Below are 16,440 nucleotides of genomic sequence, written 5' to 3' on the forward strand. Positions count from 1 at the left end.
TACCACCCGCAACCCCTGCACCCAGCCAAGCGACCCTGGGAGATGTACGTGGCCGTGGGGCTCGGGGTGGTCGTCGTGGGGCTGGCGGTAGCCTTCCTCACCGTGCTCTGCCTGCCGGCCGCGGGCTCCGCCATGGCGGGGAACAGCTCGGCAGCACTGGCGCAGCTGGAGGAGGCTCTGGCCGTCACCAACCGGTCCCTCGCCGAAGCCCGCGGGCAGTGGGACGGCTGCAGGAAGCAACTGGTAGGTGCTGGGGTGCCGCTGGGTGGGGGGTCACGGGGAAACCTGTAGCCCCCAGCCCCGAACTGGCTGCGTTGGGCTGGTGCGAGGGAGCGCCCGAGCCGGAGCCTCCAACCCCTTCCCTCTGCCCAGGGTGTGCTGGAGGAAAAAGCCTCGGAGCTGGAGCAGGCGCTCGCCAATGTCACCCAGCTGCAAGGTGAGTCCTGGGCAGGGTGGGGGGCATGGGGGGGGCGGGGGCATGGGCAGCGGTCCCTGGGCCACCCTCATCCCCTGGGACACCCTCATCCCTGTCCTCTGCATCACCCTCATCCCCATCCCCTGGGACACCCTGATCCCCATCCCCTTGGTCATCCTGATCCCTGTCTCCTGGGCCACCCTCGTCCCCTGGGCCACCCTCATCCCCTGGGACACTCTCATCCCTGTCCCCTGTGTCACCCTCATCCCTGTCCCCTGGGTTATCCCCATCGCTTGCGACACCCTGATCCCTGTCCCCAGGGTCATCCCCATCGCCTGCGACACCCTGATCCCTGTCCCCTCAGCCACCCTGATCTCTGCCCCATGGGACACCCTGATCCCCATCCCCTGGGACACTCTGATCTCTGTCCCCTCGGCCACCCTGACCCCCGCCCCATGGGACACCCAGATCCCCATCCCCTTCGCCACCCTGATCCCTGTTCCATGGGACACCCCGATCCCCATCCCCTGGGACGCTCTGATCCCCGTCCCTGTGGCCACCCTGACCCCCGTCCCCTGGGACACCCCGATCCCCGCCTGCCGTCGCCTCCCTGCAGGGGAGAACAGGGCGCTCAGGGCGGAGGTGGCCCAGCAGCAGGAGCAAGTGGGGGACCTGCAGAGGAAATGGTGAGCCCCCTGCTTCCCCCCCGCCGCCCCCAGCCCCGCGCTCTGTCACCGACCCTCCCTGTCCCTCCCCCCTGCCAGGGACAAGCTCCAGCTGCAGAACGAGGTCCTGGAGAAGCAGCTCCAGGAGATGAGGAGACAGCACTCGGGTGGGAACGGGCTCGCGGCCATGTCCCTCAGCCTCCTGGCTCCGCTCCTCCCCGGGATACTCCTCCTCTGAGCCCCAGGCAGCGGGAACACGGGCCCCACTGATGCCCCGTCCCTCGACGTGGGGCGAGGAGGGTCCGTCCCCATCCGGCCCGGGGGGGTGATGGGGGTGGCAGCCGGTGCTTTGCCCGGCTGTGGGAGCCCGGTGCCCGCTCAGCCCTGCCCCGGCACTGCCTACGCTGCCCTGTACCTCCCCGCACGCCAAACTGCTCCCCTTCGCCCTGGGGACACCCCAGGGAGACAATTTCCCTCCTGCCACCACGTGCCAGCCGTGCCCAGGGCGAGGGAGGGGACGGGGCAGGGGGGACAGGCTGGAGGGGACAGAGACATGGCAGAGCTGCCCTGAGCCAAGGGGTCCACAGGCACCCCACCGTTAGGTGATTTTTAACCAATTTCTAATAAAACCTGGTGAAAATGCAGTGGTTTGTGGCTCCAGCAGTTCCTGGGGACCCGGAGGCCCAACCCCGCTGCGCGGTGGGGACGAGGGGGGTGCTACAGAAACCCTGGTAGTCTCAGCATCCCCGACACCCACCGGCCCCCCCCAAGCGCATCCCCACTTGTCCCTGCAGCCGTGACCCACGGGCGCCGGGGCAGCGCATCCTCCCACCTCTGGCACAAGCCGGGTCTATTCTGGGCTGTGACCTGAGCGAAACCGCAGCCCAAAGTGGTGTTTGGTGGGGAAAAAAAAAACCACAAAACACAAAACCCCCACAATTACGGCAATTACGGCAAGCCAGGGAGCGACCTGCCCCGGGGACGCTGGCACATCCCGGGCAGCCACCGCCGGAGCGGGCGAGCGGCCCCGTGTCCCCCCTCCGGCATGGACCCCGCGGTGCCCAAGGCCACCCTGAAGGTGCTGGGACTGTGCGCGGCGCTGCTGGTGCTGGTGGCGGCGGTGACGGTGGCGGTGGCGGTGATGGTGTGGCGGTCGGAGGCGGTGGGGAAGTTGCGGGGCTGCCGGGAACGGGCGGCCAACGAGAGCCGGGAGCTGGGGAACCGCCTGGCCGAGCTGGAGCGGGAGCGAGCCCGGCTGCAGCGCGCGGCGGCGGTGGGCGAGCGGGCGGAGGACGCCCTGCGGCGGGAGCTCGCCCAAGCTCGCGGCGACGGCAAGAAGCTCAACGCCAGCTTGGCGTCATGCCGGGAGCGGGCGGTAGGTGCTGGCGGGGATGGGGGGGACGAGGTGGGGAGGGGGGGACCAGGGCGCGAGCGAGGCGGGGGTTTCTGGGGATGCCCGGTAGCCAAGACCAGGGCGATGCTTCATCCCTGGGGGGATTTCGAGCGGGGTCCTGGAAAACCCCAGCGCTGACGGGAAGGATGCTGAGGATGAGCAACTCCTGGGGAGCAAAGGCCGGCTGGAAAGATGAGCCGGGAAAGGGGAGAGGCAGCCTTGGGATGGGGGGGACCGGCACCTCCTGCCACCCTCCTGCCTGGGACACCCCAAGAGGGGACCCCGGCTGCTCCCGGTCCCTCGACACAGCCCGGGTCCTGCCGTCCCCCTGTCCGGGTGCCCGTGCCCGGCCGGGGACAGCTATTCTTAGCCGTGACCGAGCTGCTGCTCACACGTATAATTACCCCGTCCCAAAGCAGCAGCGGAGGCCGGAGCCGGCGCGGAGCTGCCATTTCTCTCCTCCCAGGTATTTTTAGCTGTGGCCCCGCTTGGGAAACGGCCTGGCCCCAGCGCCGTGGCCGCAGCCCGGAGGAAGAGCCAGGTCCCACCGCCCCTCCGGGTTCATCCGGCCGAACAATGGCCCAGAGAGGCTGGAAAAATGCTCCGGCTTCCCAAGGCTGGGCTGTGCAGCCTCTCAAGGACCAGGCTGGGGGGAACCCTGTCCCCTCCCAGGCATCAGGGATGCCACCCACGGGGTGCTTGGGTGGCCTGGGGCTCCCGCGACACCCCCGGTGCACCGGAGTCCTCACCAGGATGAGCCATCCCTCCAGGGAAGAGAGATTTTCCCCAAATCCATGTCCCTACCCCTTCAAGAAACACGATGGCGGGACGCGAGGCCACCAGCAGCACGGCTTGGGGACACGGGGTGGTGGCAAGGAGGGGCAGGGCTCCGGTGGGGCATGAAGAGACGGGAGGACGCTGCCCACCCCTGTCCCCACGCCGCCCTGTCCCCTCTCCCCAGGCCAGGCTGGAGGCCAACGCCACGGCGCTGCGGGACGAGGTGGTGGCCCTGCGGCGCGAGCGGTCTGAGCTGGCCCGCGGCAAGGCGGCACTGCGAGGTGAGCGAGCCCCCTCTGGCCATGGCAGCCCTCTGGCCACCCCCAGCGAGGGGACACGGGTCCCCTGCCACCCCCAAGGAGCCCATCCGGGGGTCACGCCCTTTGAGGGGGGCAATGCCCGGCGGGGGTGGGCCGGGGTTTGGGGTGCAGGGGTGACACCGCTGTCCCCTTCGTCCCGCAGAGGAGGTGGCGCGGGGCGAGGAGCAGGCGCGGGGGCTGCGGCAGCGGCTGGAGGAGGCAGCGGAGCAGCGGCGAGCGCTGCGGGCACGCGGGGAGCAGTGCGAGGCCCGGCAGAGAGAGCTCGAAGCCACCCTGTAAGGTCCTTGTCCCCCCACCCCCGGAGCATCCACCAACCCCCCCTCCCCACCTCCTCAAAACCAACCCAGCCCGACCCCAGCCCCTCCACCCTCCCTGCCTTGTCCTTCCTTCCCCATGGGGACCCTCCGGCCCCCCATCCCGGGGACAGGGAGACCCCCCTCTGTCACGCGTCTGCGCTCTCCCGCAGGCGGGACTACGCGGCCGAGGTGGACGCGCTGCGGCGGCGGACGAGGGACCGAGCGACCGGGCGCAGGTGCCCCCAATCCCGGTATTTTTGTGGGTGCCCCCTGTCTGCACGGCGGGGGGGGTGTATGTGTGTGTGTGTGTGTGTTGGGGGGGAGCAGCCCGGGGAGGGGGCTTCGCCGGTGCAGCCAGCCCGGTTGCTCGCACGGGGACGCTTCCCAGTGCGTGCCATCGTCACCGGTGTCCCCAGGGGAGCAGGACACGGTGGCTGGGGGCGGGGGGGACTCAATCCCTTCCCTCCCCTCTTTTTGCAGGAAGGGCTGAAGCCCCCCAGCCCCCCAGCCTGCCGGTGGGCCCCCCCACCCGCCGAGCCCATCATTCCCAGTCCCACAGCGCCCCTTAGCACTGGGAGCCAGCAGCGGCTCGGCCCCGGCCGCCTCCGACGGGGACCGGCCCCTCGGGGTGACCGATGCCGGTGGCCACCTCGTGTCCCACCCTCCTGTCCCCATCCCGCTGGCCCGTGTCCCCATCCTGCTGGGTGTCCCCACGCTGCCGCCGCCGCAGGAGGACGGAGGGGTCGGACGTTCAGCTTTTTGGGCAGAGTTTTAGCTCAACCGAAGGACGGTTTCCTCACCGACTCCTCAAGCAGCTCCGGGCTTTCATGCCGCTTTCCCAGGGCGCTCCAGAAACTGGGAAGACTGGGCAGGCTTTTGGGCAATAAAGGCCACTCTGCTCACCGGGATGTCTCCCCGTGCCACCAGCCCGGCTGTCCCCCTCTTCCCAGCCGTCCCCCTCTAAGCTCAGCCATTCCCCCGTCCCCAAGCCCAGTCATCCTCCACTAAGCCCAGTTGTCCCCCCCCGAGCCCAGTTGTCCCTCCCTGAGCCCAGCTGTCGTCCCCTGAGCCCAGTTGTCCCCCCGCTAAGCCCAGTTTTCCCCTCCAGAGCCCAATTGTCCCCCACTAAGCCCAGTTGTCCCCCCGTGAGACCAGCTGTCGCCCCCGGAGCCCAATTGTCCCCCACTAAGCCCAGCTGTCCCCCCCCTAAGCCCAGTTGTCCCCCTGCTAAGCCCAGTTGTCCCCTCCAGAGCCCAATTGTCCCCCACTAAGCCCAATTGTCCCCCCGTGAGACCAGCTGTCCCCCCACTAAGCCCAGTTGTCCCCCACTAAGCCCAGTTGTCCCCCCTGGAGCCCAATTGTCCCCCACTAAGCCCAGTTGTTCCCCCCACTAAGCCCAGCTGTCCCCCCACTAAGCCCAGTTGTCGCCCCACTAAGCCCAGTTGTCCCCCTGTGAGACCAGTTGTCCCCCCCAGAGCCCAGTTGTCCCCCCACTAAGCCCAGTTGTTCCCCCCGGAGCCCAATTGTCCCCCCACTATGCCCAGCTGTCCCCCCACTAAGCCAAATTTTCCCCCCACTAAGCCCAGTTGTCCCCCCTGAGACCAGCTGTGCCCCCACTAAGCCCAGTTGTCCCCCCACTGAGCCCAGTTGTCCCCCCTGGAGCCCAATTGTCCCCCACTAAGCCCAGTTGTCCCCCACTGAGCCCAGTCGCGTGCCCCCCGAGCCCAGCCGTCCCCATGGTCCCCACTCAGGCATCACCCCCCCCTCCCAGTACTTTGACTGGGCTCTGCCAACGTGGTGCCCAGCAGCTTCCAGGGCAGGACCCGGCTCTGCCAGGGACCCCAAGGACACCCCAGGGGACCCGGCCAGGGACACAGGGATGAGGCCGGGGAGGGGCCGGGGGGGCCGAGGGACAGGGATCAGCAGCTGCCGCTGTTTTGCAGTCGCTTCCCAGCATCTTTTTATCTGCTTTGAAGACGGTTTCCAGGAAAGTTGCAGATTTTCCTGCCACCGCCGCCGCCGCGATATCCTGTGCAGAGGGCAGGCAGGCCGCGCGCAGGCATCCGGCCCCCTCCTGCCTGCACCCCCCCCACCATGGGGCAATCACCCCCCGCTGCCCCCCGGCTCGGGGGGAGCCGTGAAAGGTGCTGGCAGGCGGCTTTCCAGGTGAAAGTGCCTCTGCAAGGCCACCACCGGCTCGTTTCGGGACTCACAGGGCCGCAGGGTCCATGATGGGGGGGGTCACCGGCCCCATCCCGCACCCCAAAGCCGGTGGTCCCAGAGCGGAGACCCCCAGCCCCACAGCGGTTTGGGATGGGGAGGGGAACCGGGCACAGCCATTCCCATGGTCCCACCTCAACGGAGCGCCGGCCTTCAGCCCAGGAAGGCATAATTATAGTGGGGGGCTAATTGGAAAATGGGGCAGAAGTGGGGTCTGTGGCATGGGTCAGGGGGGGCCTGATGCCCCATCGGGATCCCTGGTGACCCCAGGAGGCTGCGAGGAGCCCTGGGGGTGGGCTGCCGGAGGGAGCATCCGACCGGCGAAGCCACCGGCACACCGTGGTCCCAGCGCCGGGGTCAGGGGTTCGGCGGAGCCCCGGCAGCGTCCCCACGGCGGGGCCGGGGGGAGCCGGGGGGGTGACTCACCGTTATTTGCAGCTCAGGAAGGAAACGGCAGTAGCTGAGAATGGATTCGGGACCGACACCATCCCGACCATCGCAGACACTTCCCGGTCCCCAGGGACGGCAGCGCAGCCAGAAGGGCAGGAAACAGCCAGCGGCTCGGGGTCAGCGCCCAGCTCGGCCCCACACCTCGCCCCCCCGCCCCGAGCTGGGCATCCTGCAGAGCTGGGGGGGGGTCCCAGGCAGAGCCGGCCCCTCCGCCTCGGCCCTGGTGGGATGGGGACATGGTGACAATGGTGGTGGTTGGGATCCAAACGGGGTCCGGCTCAGCCCAGACATGGCGGGGGGGGGCCCATCCTGCATCCCAGACCCCCCATCTGTGGTCATGGGCACCGAGGGTCCGATAGGCAGCATCCCCCCTCCCTCCAGTGCCTGCCATGGTGCTGCCCACACCCGATGTGACCCCTTTTCCCTGCACCGAGGGTCCCCCTCCACGTCCCCAGCCTGTCCCCAAGCCACCTCCCACCCCCCGGGCTCCCCCCTCAGCCCGGCGTGGGGTGCAGGAGACCCCAGACGTGGACTGGGATGGGGGAGATGGCTGCAGACCCACGGCTCTTTCCATCCGTGCCCGGCTGGGCTGGTGGCAGTGACGGTGGCACGCTGGCCATCCTCGCACAGGGCCGGGGCCACCCGTGCTCCACATGCTCAGCCGAGGCTCCCTCGGCAGCCTGGGGACTTGGGGGGGGGGCAGTCCCGCGGGCGGGCGCGGAGACACCTGGAGTCGCCCCTTGCTCCCCTCCACGGCCGCTCTCTGCCCAGCGGAGACGTGCCCAGTGGGGGACAGAGCCCAGGAGGGGCTCCCCGCAGCAGGACGGTGGCTCTGTGGGGTGACAGCACCCAGGTTCCCCGCGGGTGGCTTCGCCCCACGGCCCCGCGTCACCCACCCCAGCCCTCTGCCACCCTACCTGGCCGCATCCTTCCCCTGCCTGCAAGGTGCAGGAGAGCAGACGTGGAGCATCACTCCCTGCGTGCCACCGGCCTGGCGAGCGGCGGGGACCGGCGGGGACCTGCGTGTCACCGTCCCACCACGAGGACACGGCGCCAGGACCAACCCGGGGTGGCCGGTGCATGGATCCTCCATCACCGCCCCCCCCCCAGCGAGCGCCGGCGGCCGCAGCCCACCCTGACAAGCCCCCGGGACGCACTCCATGGGCATCCCCGCTGCCCGCCGTGCCGGGGGGCTATTTTGGGGTGAAAAACCTGTCCCGGGGGAACGCCGAATCCCGCCAGAGGGTGAGGGGGGGGGGGGGGAGCCGGGTCCCAGGCTTTGCCCCCGTCCGTTAGCAACTAGGAACAATAGTCATCGCACCAAACAGAAGCTGCGTCGTGATAACCCGGCGGGTCCGAGGCATCCGGAGAGGCAGGAAGGAGCCCAGCAGAAGGAAATATTAAATAGAGCAATATAAACACGGCGGTGGGAGCCAGCTCCGCCCCGGCGCGGCCCCGTTGAAAGGGGCTGCCGTGGGGCGGGGAGGGGGGGAAACGCTCAGAGCGTTGGCGGGATGGAGAAGAGCAGCTTCGCCATGGCCAAGTTTGGTCTGGAGGCCAAGGAGGCCATGCCCAAGCGGGACTGCGGTTTTTACGTGAAGTACATCTTCCTCTTCACCTCCCTCATCCAGTTCCTCATCATCCTGGGGCTGGTGCTCTTCATGGTGTACGGCAACGCGCAGGCGGGCACCGACACGCACCTCCGGCTGCTGGAGGCGCAGATGCAGGACCGCTACAACAAGATCATCACCCTCAGCGGGAGGAACCTCAACCTCACCCGCACCCTCAACGCCACCCTCAAGGAGAAGCAGGGGCTGCAGGTCCTCGCCCAGAAGGTGCAGCGGGACCTGGATAAGTGCAACAGCACCCAGGCTCCCAACGCCCTCCCCAAGGTGAGCCCCCCCCTGCCCCGCAGTCACCCACCCACCCACGGGTGCCGCAAGGAGCCGGGACCTCCCTTCGGCCCCGCAAGCTTCAGCGGGGATGGATGAGGATGGCGGGGGCGGAGGGGCTGAGCCTGCTGGCGATGCCCATGTGCCCCTCCCGCCCCCCAGCCTTGGGCAGGGTGTGGGGGGGTCTCAGTTCTGGCATCCCGGAGGCAGCCGCTGGCTGAAGGGGTTCCAATCTCTCAGCCCCCCCCCCCCACCTCATCCTCATCGTCATCCTCATCCTCGCCAGCCCCCGGCGCTCTTCACCACCACCCAGGGGGTGCGAGACGATGCTGGGGGGGGGGGGATGTGGGGTGTGTGTCCTTGCAGGACATTCTGACCCCCCCGCCTTCCTCTTCTTCCCCCCACCTCAGCTGCAGGAGATGATGAAGATCATCTTCTACCAGACGACGAAGCTGGACGAGTGCCACATGACCATCAGCCTCATCAACGCCAGCTGCAGCGGTAAGGGACACCCCTCACCTCCCCCCCCCAGCCCCAGCTGCCCCCACCCCCACCCCCCCCCCCTGCCCCGGGGACCCCCAGCACCCCTCCGGGACCTGCTACAGCCTGTGCAGGGGGCTTGCCCCCTCCCCGGGCCAGGCAGGGGCTGTCACCCCGAGACGTGGGGTGGGAGTTGGGGGGGGGGGGGGGCGACACCGTGCACCCCAACCCTGTGCGTGTGTCCCCCCCCCAACTCTGGCAGCCGACAAGGCGCTGCTGCGGAGCCAGGTGGACCAGACAGCCCTGGCCAAGAAGGAACTGGAGGAAAACTGCCGCAAAGCGGGTGCCACCCTGAGCAAAGTCACCCAGGAGCACGAGAACTGCCAGCGGGACCTGCTCACCACCAGGACCCTCTGCGACACCACCAAAACCAACCTGGAGCTGCTGAAAGGCGAGTGCAGGACCCTGCGGTCCGACGTGAGCTACTCCTTCCAGCGCATCAAGGAGATGGTCGGCCCCTACAGCTGCAGCACCGTCCTCGACCAGCTCAACCGCTTGACGCAGCGGACGGAGGAGCTTTTCCTCTGGCAGCAGGAACGGGAGACCAAGTACGTGGGGAAAAGCGTCTGCGACATGACCCTGCACCAGTGTCACCTCAACTGCTCCCGGGAGAAGCACGAGCTGGAGAGGCGGCTGCAGGACGCCGAGAAACAGGTCAAGGGCGGGCAGGAGGAGAAGAAGAAGCTGCTGGCGGAGAAGGAGCAGCTGGGCAAGGAGCTGGAGGAGAAGGGCAAAGCGGCCGCGCAGGCCGGGTACTTCAAGGAGCAGTTCAACATCTGCGTGGGCTCCAAGGTGAGGGAGCCGCGGGGACGTCCCCGAGAACCACCCCCCCCCCCCCCCCCCCCGTGGCCATGGGTCCACGAAGCCGTGGCCAGCTTTCTTTTGTGCGAGCATCTTTCTGTCGGGCTTCTGCCAACGCACCTTTGCGCGTGCGTTTTCTCTTCCACGTACGTTTTTCCTTCTGCGTATGCGTTTTCTTTTCCACCTACGTTTTTGTTTTGGCTTTTTTTTTTTTTTTTTTTTTAATAGAATCACGGAATGGTTTGGGTTGGAAGGGACCTTAAAGATCATCCAGTTCCAACCCCCCTGCCCTGGGCAGGGACACCTCCCACCAGACCAGGCGGCTCAAATGCGTTTTCTTTCGCACGAGCATCTTTTCTTTTGCAAACACGCCTCCTTCCGCCCCCCCCGGGCAGGACCAAGCCCCCTGCAGCCCCCTGGGACCCCCTCGGCTCAGCGGTGCCGGCGCTGACCGTCCCCATCCCTGTCCCCTCTCCTCCGCAGATGAACGCCTTCTTCGACGTCACGGGCTCGCGGGTGCCGGCGGGCGGCGGGCGGCTGGGACCCTTCACCAGCACCGGCTCCTACGCGGATGCTCTGAGGCACCAGGGCATCTTCGGGAACATGGGTGAGTCCTGGGGGGGGGATATCACCGTGGGACCGTGTTCCCCCCCCCGTCACACCGGGGGCCACCGTCCCCCGCAGCGCGGCTCAGCCCCCGCTGCTCCATCCCACCAGGGAAAATCAACACGGAGGAGATCCAGCGGTCGGTGCAGAAGATCATGGAGCAGTACACGTCCACCCTGAAGAACCCCAGGTGAGGGGGGGACGGTGCGGGAACCCACCAGGCTTGGGGGTGGGATGGGGAGGGTAGAGGGGGCTGGGGGCCTGATCCTGCCCTCTCTGCAGCGGCTAACGGCCGAGGAGCGCACGGAACGGCAGCGAGGGGCAGGAGGACAAGCCCAGGAGGTGCTTCTCGCGGCATGGATGGCAAACCCCGATGGGGAGCGAGCGGCCGGCACCACCGCCGTCCTCCCCCTGCCCCGGGGGGGGTGGCTACCAGCATGGCGGGAGCCAGAGCCACCCTCTCCTGTCCCCTTCCCCGAGCCCCCTGCGCTCGTCCCCTCCTGCATGCTTGCCTCCCCTCCACATGTACCCTTGGAGATGGGGCGGTCGGCAGCTGTAAATACAGCCGGCTCTGAGCACCGACGCAGCTCGCCACACGTGTGTCTAGACGCCGATGCTGGGGGCGGAGGGAACACACAGGCCACGGCCGGGATGGGGAGTGGGAACATCCCGTCCCGGCTTCACAAGCGCCTTTCGGGGTGGGAAGCCCTTGGCCACCGAGGCCTCTCGCAGGCCGGGGCGGGGGCCCGGGGCGCAGCAGCGGGCGCAGGATGCGCCGAGCGCCATGATTAATCGCCGGCTGCCACTCGCTGATAAATGGCCACCCTTCCCACTCCTTCCTGTTGAAAGAGCCTTTCCTGCCTGCCGGGCTGCCCGCACGCCAGTCCCTCGGCGGCGGCACGTAAGCGTCCCCACCACGTCCCCATCTCCGCCCCCAGGTGCCATTCGGGTCCCCCCCAACCCGCATCCCTCCCCGGATACGGGCAACCCCACGCTCCCGCCACTGCCCAAAGATGGGGACATTGCGGGGTCCCCCCGTCCCTGCCCACCCCGGGGGTGATGGAGGGGGCTCCCCCTCTGTCCCAATGGCCCCCGCACAGCCCGGCTGGAAGAGGATTTCATGGAGCTCCGCTATAACTAACCCCGGAGCACCAGGCGCTTCCAGAGCCTGGGAGCCCCAGCTGGGGGGGTGGGAGAGCAGGGGGGGTCCCTAGGGAGCACCCATCGGTGGGGGTGCAGAGCCCATAAGCTGACAGGGGGGTGCAAGAGCCGGGGGGATGCCATGGCTCCCCAGGCTGGGGGTGTCCCCAAGACCCCCACGCTGTGTCCCCAGGGCTGGGGGTGCAAGGATGGACCCGCCGGGATGCCGAGCCCCACATGCCCCGTGCCACAGGGTGGAGGGGGACGCCCCAGGGGGGAAGCCCGGGGTGGCTTTTCCCTTCCAGCCGCTCCAGCTCCTTGTTTGTTCTCCTGGCCAGGAAACGGGGCCTCTCCCAGTGTTTTTTTTTTTTTCCCATGTCTGGGGCTCGGGACACGCTCCCCCCGGCCAGGAAAACACGGCAGCCCGGCCCGGGGATCAGGGAGGGGGAAGGACACCAGAGCCACCAAAGGCACCACAGTTTAATGCCAGCATGGAGCCACAAGCCCCCCTCGCCCCCAGTCCTCAGCGCTGGTGGCACCGCACAGCCCGGGGTGGGGGGTGGGGGCGGCAACCTTCACTTGCCAACGCAGAAGTCCCTGAAGATGATGTCGAGGACGTCCTCGGCGCCCACGTGGCCGGTGATGCGGCCAAGGTGCCGCCGCGCCAGTCGCAGCCGCTCGGCCGCCAGCCCCAGGTCGCGCCGGCGCTCCCGGCCGTAGCGTGCCAGCGCCGCCGCGCAGTCGCCAAGGTGGAGGCTGTGCCGGCTCTGCGTCAGGCTGGGCGAGCCGGCCAGCGGGTCTCCGCACCTTGTATGGGGAAGGGGGAGGAAAAACCAGCCTGGAGCAACCCCCCCTGAGAGCAGGGATGGGGCGGCTGGTGTCGTCGTCCCGTCCCCGTCCCCGTCCCCACGGTGTCCCCCGCACTCACAGCCGCGCCAGCTGCCGCGCCAGCAGCTCCAGGAGGTGGTCCAGCCCCTCGCCCGTCTTGCAGGAGAGGAGGGTGGCGGGGGGCAGGGGGTCTCCGTGGGCGCAGGCGTCACGCAGGGCCCCCCCGCCCCCCCGCAGGAGGTCGGCCTTGTTGAGCACCAGGATGCAGGGGGTGGCGGTAGCGGGGGGCAGCAGGGAGCCCAGGGCAGCCCCCAGCCCGGCCGGCTCGGGGGGCACCGCCGCGGCGTCCAGCACGGCCAGCACCAGGTCCGCTTGCTGCAGCCTACCGGCGGGGACAGGGGGGGACAGGGTAAGGCAAAGGGACGCATCCCCCCACCTCCGAGCCCCTGCGATGGTGGGGGGGACCCACAGCACGGCCCCCACCGCCCCCCCGCCCCCCCCCCCCCAGCCTCACCGGTCCCGCGCGCGGCTGACCCCCTCCTGCTCGACGGGGTCGGTGGCATCGCGGAGCCCGGCCGTGTCGCTCAGCACCAGGGGGTAACCACCCACGTTCAGGGCCACCTCCACCACGTCCCGCGTCGTCCCCGCCACCGGTGACACGATGGCTGCCGGACGCCGGCCTGGGGTGGGGACACACACACACACGGCACAGGGGATGATGCTGGGGACCCCCCCTGCCCACGTAGCATCGGGGACAGTGGCTCCCAGCCCCCGGGGAGGGGGGACACTCGTCCAGGCTGCGAGCCCCTGCCCCACTCCCCCCCCCGCGCCCCACTCACACAGCAGGTTGAGCAGGCTGCTCTTGCCCACATTGGGGGGGCCGGCGATGACGGCGTGGACCCCCCCGCGGAGCAGCTCCCCACGGCGCCCGTCTTGCAGGTGGGCGCCGATCTCCTGCTCCAGCGCCCGCACGGTGGCATCCACTGCGGGGAGAGACACGGCGGAGGGGGGGGGAACACGACAGCATGGACGGGGTGTCCCAGCCCCCCCACTCGCCGCCCCCCCCCCCCCGCCAGCCCTCACCTTGGGACAAGACCTCTTCCTCCACGTTGTCATCCTCGCTGAAGTCGATGTAGGCTTCAAGGTGGGCGAGAGCCTGGGGGGCCAGCGGAGGGGTCGGCGGGGCTAGCCCAGCCCCGTGGCCCCAAGCCACCACGACCCAGCGGAGGAGCCCAGGTGGCCGGATCCCAGCCCGCCCCCCCGCCATCCTTACCTGGGTGAGGGTCTGGCTCCAGCGCTGGTAGAGCCGGCCCAGCTCGCCCTCCATCTGCCGCAGCGCCTGCCGCCGCTGGGCCTCCGTCTCCGCCCGGATCAGGTCCCCCAGCCCCTCGGCCGCCGTCAGGTCCAGCTTCCCGCGGCGGAAGGCTCGGCGCGTGAACTCCCCGGGCTCGGCAGGACGTAACCCGGGCAAGCGTCCTGCCAGCCCCCCCGGATCAGCCCCCCTCCCCGAGGAGCTCCGGCAGTAACCCCGGGGGGCAGGACCCGAGGGGAGGGTGGGGAAGGGTCGGGGGGAGCCTCACCCAGCGCCCGCAGCACCCCGCTCACCACCGCCGGCCCGCCGTGCACGTGCAGCTCGGCGCAGTCCTCCCCGGTGAAGCTCTGGGGACCTGCTGAGACGGGGGACGGCTGAGCCCACCGCCGCCAGCCCCCCCCACCAGCACACCCCATCCCTTCCCCACCCGCAGCAGCATGCATCCTTCACCCCACAGGGGATTTTGGGGGGCTCGCGAGAGACACCACCCCCCCCCCCCGCCCCTGGCGGTGCTGCAGCTCTACAGGATGGGTGCGAGGGGCCAGTGTTGAGCTGGGACCGTCCCCACTGGCATCCGCGTTCGGCTGGTGCCGGGGAAGCTGAGAGGGGCTGTGTCAGGCACCGAGACCCCCATGTAGGGCACAAAGACCCCTCACCAGGCACTGACACCCCCTCCATAGGGCACCGAGACCCCCCCACAGGGCACCAAGACCTCTCACCAGGCATTGAGACCCACCCCCCCCACAGGGCACCGAGACCCCTCAACAAGGGATTGAGACCCCCCCACCATAGGGCACCGAGATCCCTCATGAGGCACTGAGACCCCCCCATAGGGCACCGAGACCCCTCACCAGGCATTGAGACCCCCCCCCCCCATAGAGCACCGAGACCCCTCAGAAGGGATTGAGACCCCCCCTATAGGGCACCAAGACCTCTCACGAGGCACCGAGACCCCCCCATAGGGCACCGAGACCCCTCACCAGGCACCGAGATGTCCCCATAGGGCACCAAGACCTCTCACGAGGCACCGAGACCCCCCCATAGGGCACCGAGACCCCTCACCAGGCACCGAGACCCCTCACAGGACACCGAGACCCCTCACCAGGCACCGAGATGTCCCCATAGGGCACCGAGACCCCTCACCAGGCACCGAGATGTCCCCATAGGGCACCGAGACCCCTCACCAGGCACCGAGATGACCCCATAGGACACCGAGACCCCTCACCAGGCACCGAGATGTCCCCATAGGGCACCAGGACCCCTCACCAGGCATCAAGACCCCCCCACAGGGCACCGAGACCCCTCACCAGGCATCAAGACCCCCCCATAGGGCACCGCGACCCGATGCCCAGCCCACCTGCGAACCAGACGACGAGGCCACGGTCGAGGGTCTCGGCGGTGTCGGGGTCGCGGATGCGCCGCAGGGTCAGGACGCGGGGCGGGGGCAGCTCGGGGGGGCCGGTGAGGCTCTGCAGGGCCCCGCGGCTGCCCGGCCCGCTGGTGCGGATGACGGCCACCCCGCACCGCCCGTGGCCCGAGGAGAGGGCGAAGATGGTGTCCCCCCACGCCGCCGAGCACAGGCCCCGCGCCCACCTGCGAAGGGGCAGGCAGCCCGGAGAGGGGGTGCAGAGGTGTGGGGGGGGCCCTATCCACACCCCCCAAGTGGGGCAGAGAGGGTGCAGGGATGTACCCCCCCCATTCAGCCCGCAGGACCCCTCCCCGTGCACCCCGCAGACCCGAGGGGGCTCCCACTCCGTGCAGACCCCTTCCTATGCCCCCCCCCCCCCCCCAAGATGCTCGGGTGTACCCCCTCCTTCTGCAGCCCCCCACCCCAGCTTGGGGGTGCACCCATCTCCCCCCTGAAGCCCCCCCAGTCCTGAAGGTGCAGCCCCCTCCGTGCGCAGCCCCCTCCCCACGCGCACCCCTCCGCTTTGGGGTGCATCCCCACCCCATACAACCCCCCCCCCCCCCCCCGCCCAGGCACCAGGGCGCACCCCCCTTTCCCTGTGCACCCCCGCCACCCCCCATGATGGTGCACTCCCTCCCTGCGCACCCCCACCTCCAGGTGCTCCCCCTTCCCATGCACCCCCCTCCCCAGGTGCACCCCCTCCCCATGCACCCCCTCCTCTAGGTGCACCCCCTCCCCAGGTGCTTCCCCTTCCCCAGGTGCACCCCCTCCCCATGCACCCCCTTCTCTAGGTGCACCCCCTCCCCACGAACCCCCTTCTCCAGGTGCACCCCCTCCCCATGCACCCCCTCCCCACGAACCCCCTTCTCCAGGTGCACCCCCTCTCCATGCGCCCCCTCCCCACGCACCCCCCCTACACCGCGGTACCTCCAGCCCCAGGCGCACCCCCTCCCGTACACCCCCTCCTCAAGCCGCCCCCCCCAAAAAGGTGCCCCCCACCCCGGGAACCCCCTCCCCAAGGTGCCCCCACCTGCGTCCCGCCGCGCTCAGCGCCCTGCGCAGCGCCATCAGCCCCCCGCCGCGGCCTCAGCGCAGGCGCCTGGCCCCGCCCACCCGCGGGCGCCGATTGGCCGGAGCGCCGGCGAAGGGCGGGCCTTTATACCTGCAATCGCACTTCTGATTGGTCAGCCGCCCAGGCACGACGCCGCGACGTCTGAGGCTGCGCTGGAGTCCATTGCTTCCGCCCGGCGTGGGGCACGGCCGTGCCCGGGCGTCCCTGCCCGTGTCCCCCCCCGGGGGTCCCGGCCCGTCCCCGCCGGGGGGATCAGTGCTGCTGGGCTGCAGCCCCCCCGCCCCGGTCCCCCCGAGGCTCTGCAC

General features: G+C 69.5%; 3 protein-coding genes across 3 annotated transcripts; 2 read left to right on the forward strand and 1 right to left on the reverse strand.

Moving 5' to 3' along the window:
* The first annotated feature begins 2,023 nt into the window (after nt 1-2,023).
* Nucleotides 2,024-4,880, forward strand: LOC134526426 (WAS/WASL-interacting protein family member 1-like). The gene is made up of 2 exons (XM_063358305.1): nt 2,024-2,455; nt 3,435-4,880. The coding sequence occupies exons 1-2, from the start codon at nt 2,126-2,128 to the stop codon at nt 4,872-4,874; spliced, it is 1,770 nt and encodes a 589-aa protein (XP_063214375.1). The 5' UTR covers nt 2,024-2,125; the 3' UTR covers nt 4,875-4,880.
* A 3,077-nt stretch (nt 4,881-7,957) lies between these two features.
* On the forward strand, nt 7,958-10,969 carry PLVAP (plasmalemma vesicle associated protein). The gene is made up of 6 exons (XM_063358306.1): nt 7,958-8,428; nt 8,839-8,929; nt 9,171-9,760; nt 10,253-10,376; nt 10,487-10,565; nt 10,658-10,969. The coding sequence occupies exons 1-6, from the start codon at nt 8,051-8,053 to the stop codon at nt 10,662-10,664; spliced, it is 1,269 nt and encodes a 422-aa protein (XP_063214376.1). The 5' UTR covers nt 7,958-8,050; the 3' UTR covers nt 10,665-10,969.
* A 1,028-nt stretch (nt 10,970-11,997) lies between these two features.
* On the reverse strand, nt 11,998-16,225 carry GTPBP3 (GTP binding protein 3, mitochondrial). The gene is made up of 9 exons (XM_063358060.1): nt 16,094-16,225; nt 15,013-15,248; nt 13,924-14,010; nt 13,617-13,819; nt 13,427-13,499; nt 13,183-13,326; nt 12,858-13,023; nt 12,444-12,725; nt 11,998-12,322 (listed from the first exon to the last, which is right to left on the reverse strand). The coding sequence occupies exons 1-9, from the start codon at nt 16,129-16,131 to the stop codon at nt 12,091-12,093; spliced, it is 1,461 nt and encodes a 486-aa protein (XP_063214130.1). The 5' UTR covers nt 16,132-16,225; the 3' UTR covers nt 11,998-12,090.
* Between the last annotated feature and the right edge of the window lie 215 nt (nt 16,226-16,440).

This window comes from Chroicocephalus ridibundus, chromosome 22 (genome assembly GCF_963924245.1).
Source record: "Chroicocephalus ridibundus chromosome 22, bChrRid1.1, whole genome shotgun sequence".
In the NCBI taxonomy this organism is placed as follows: domain Eukaryota; kingdom Metazoa; phylum Chordata; class Aves; order Charadriiformes; family Laridae; genus Chroicocephalus; species Chroicocephalus ridibundus.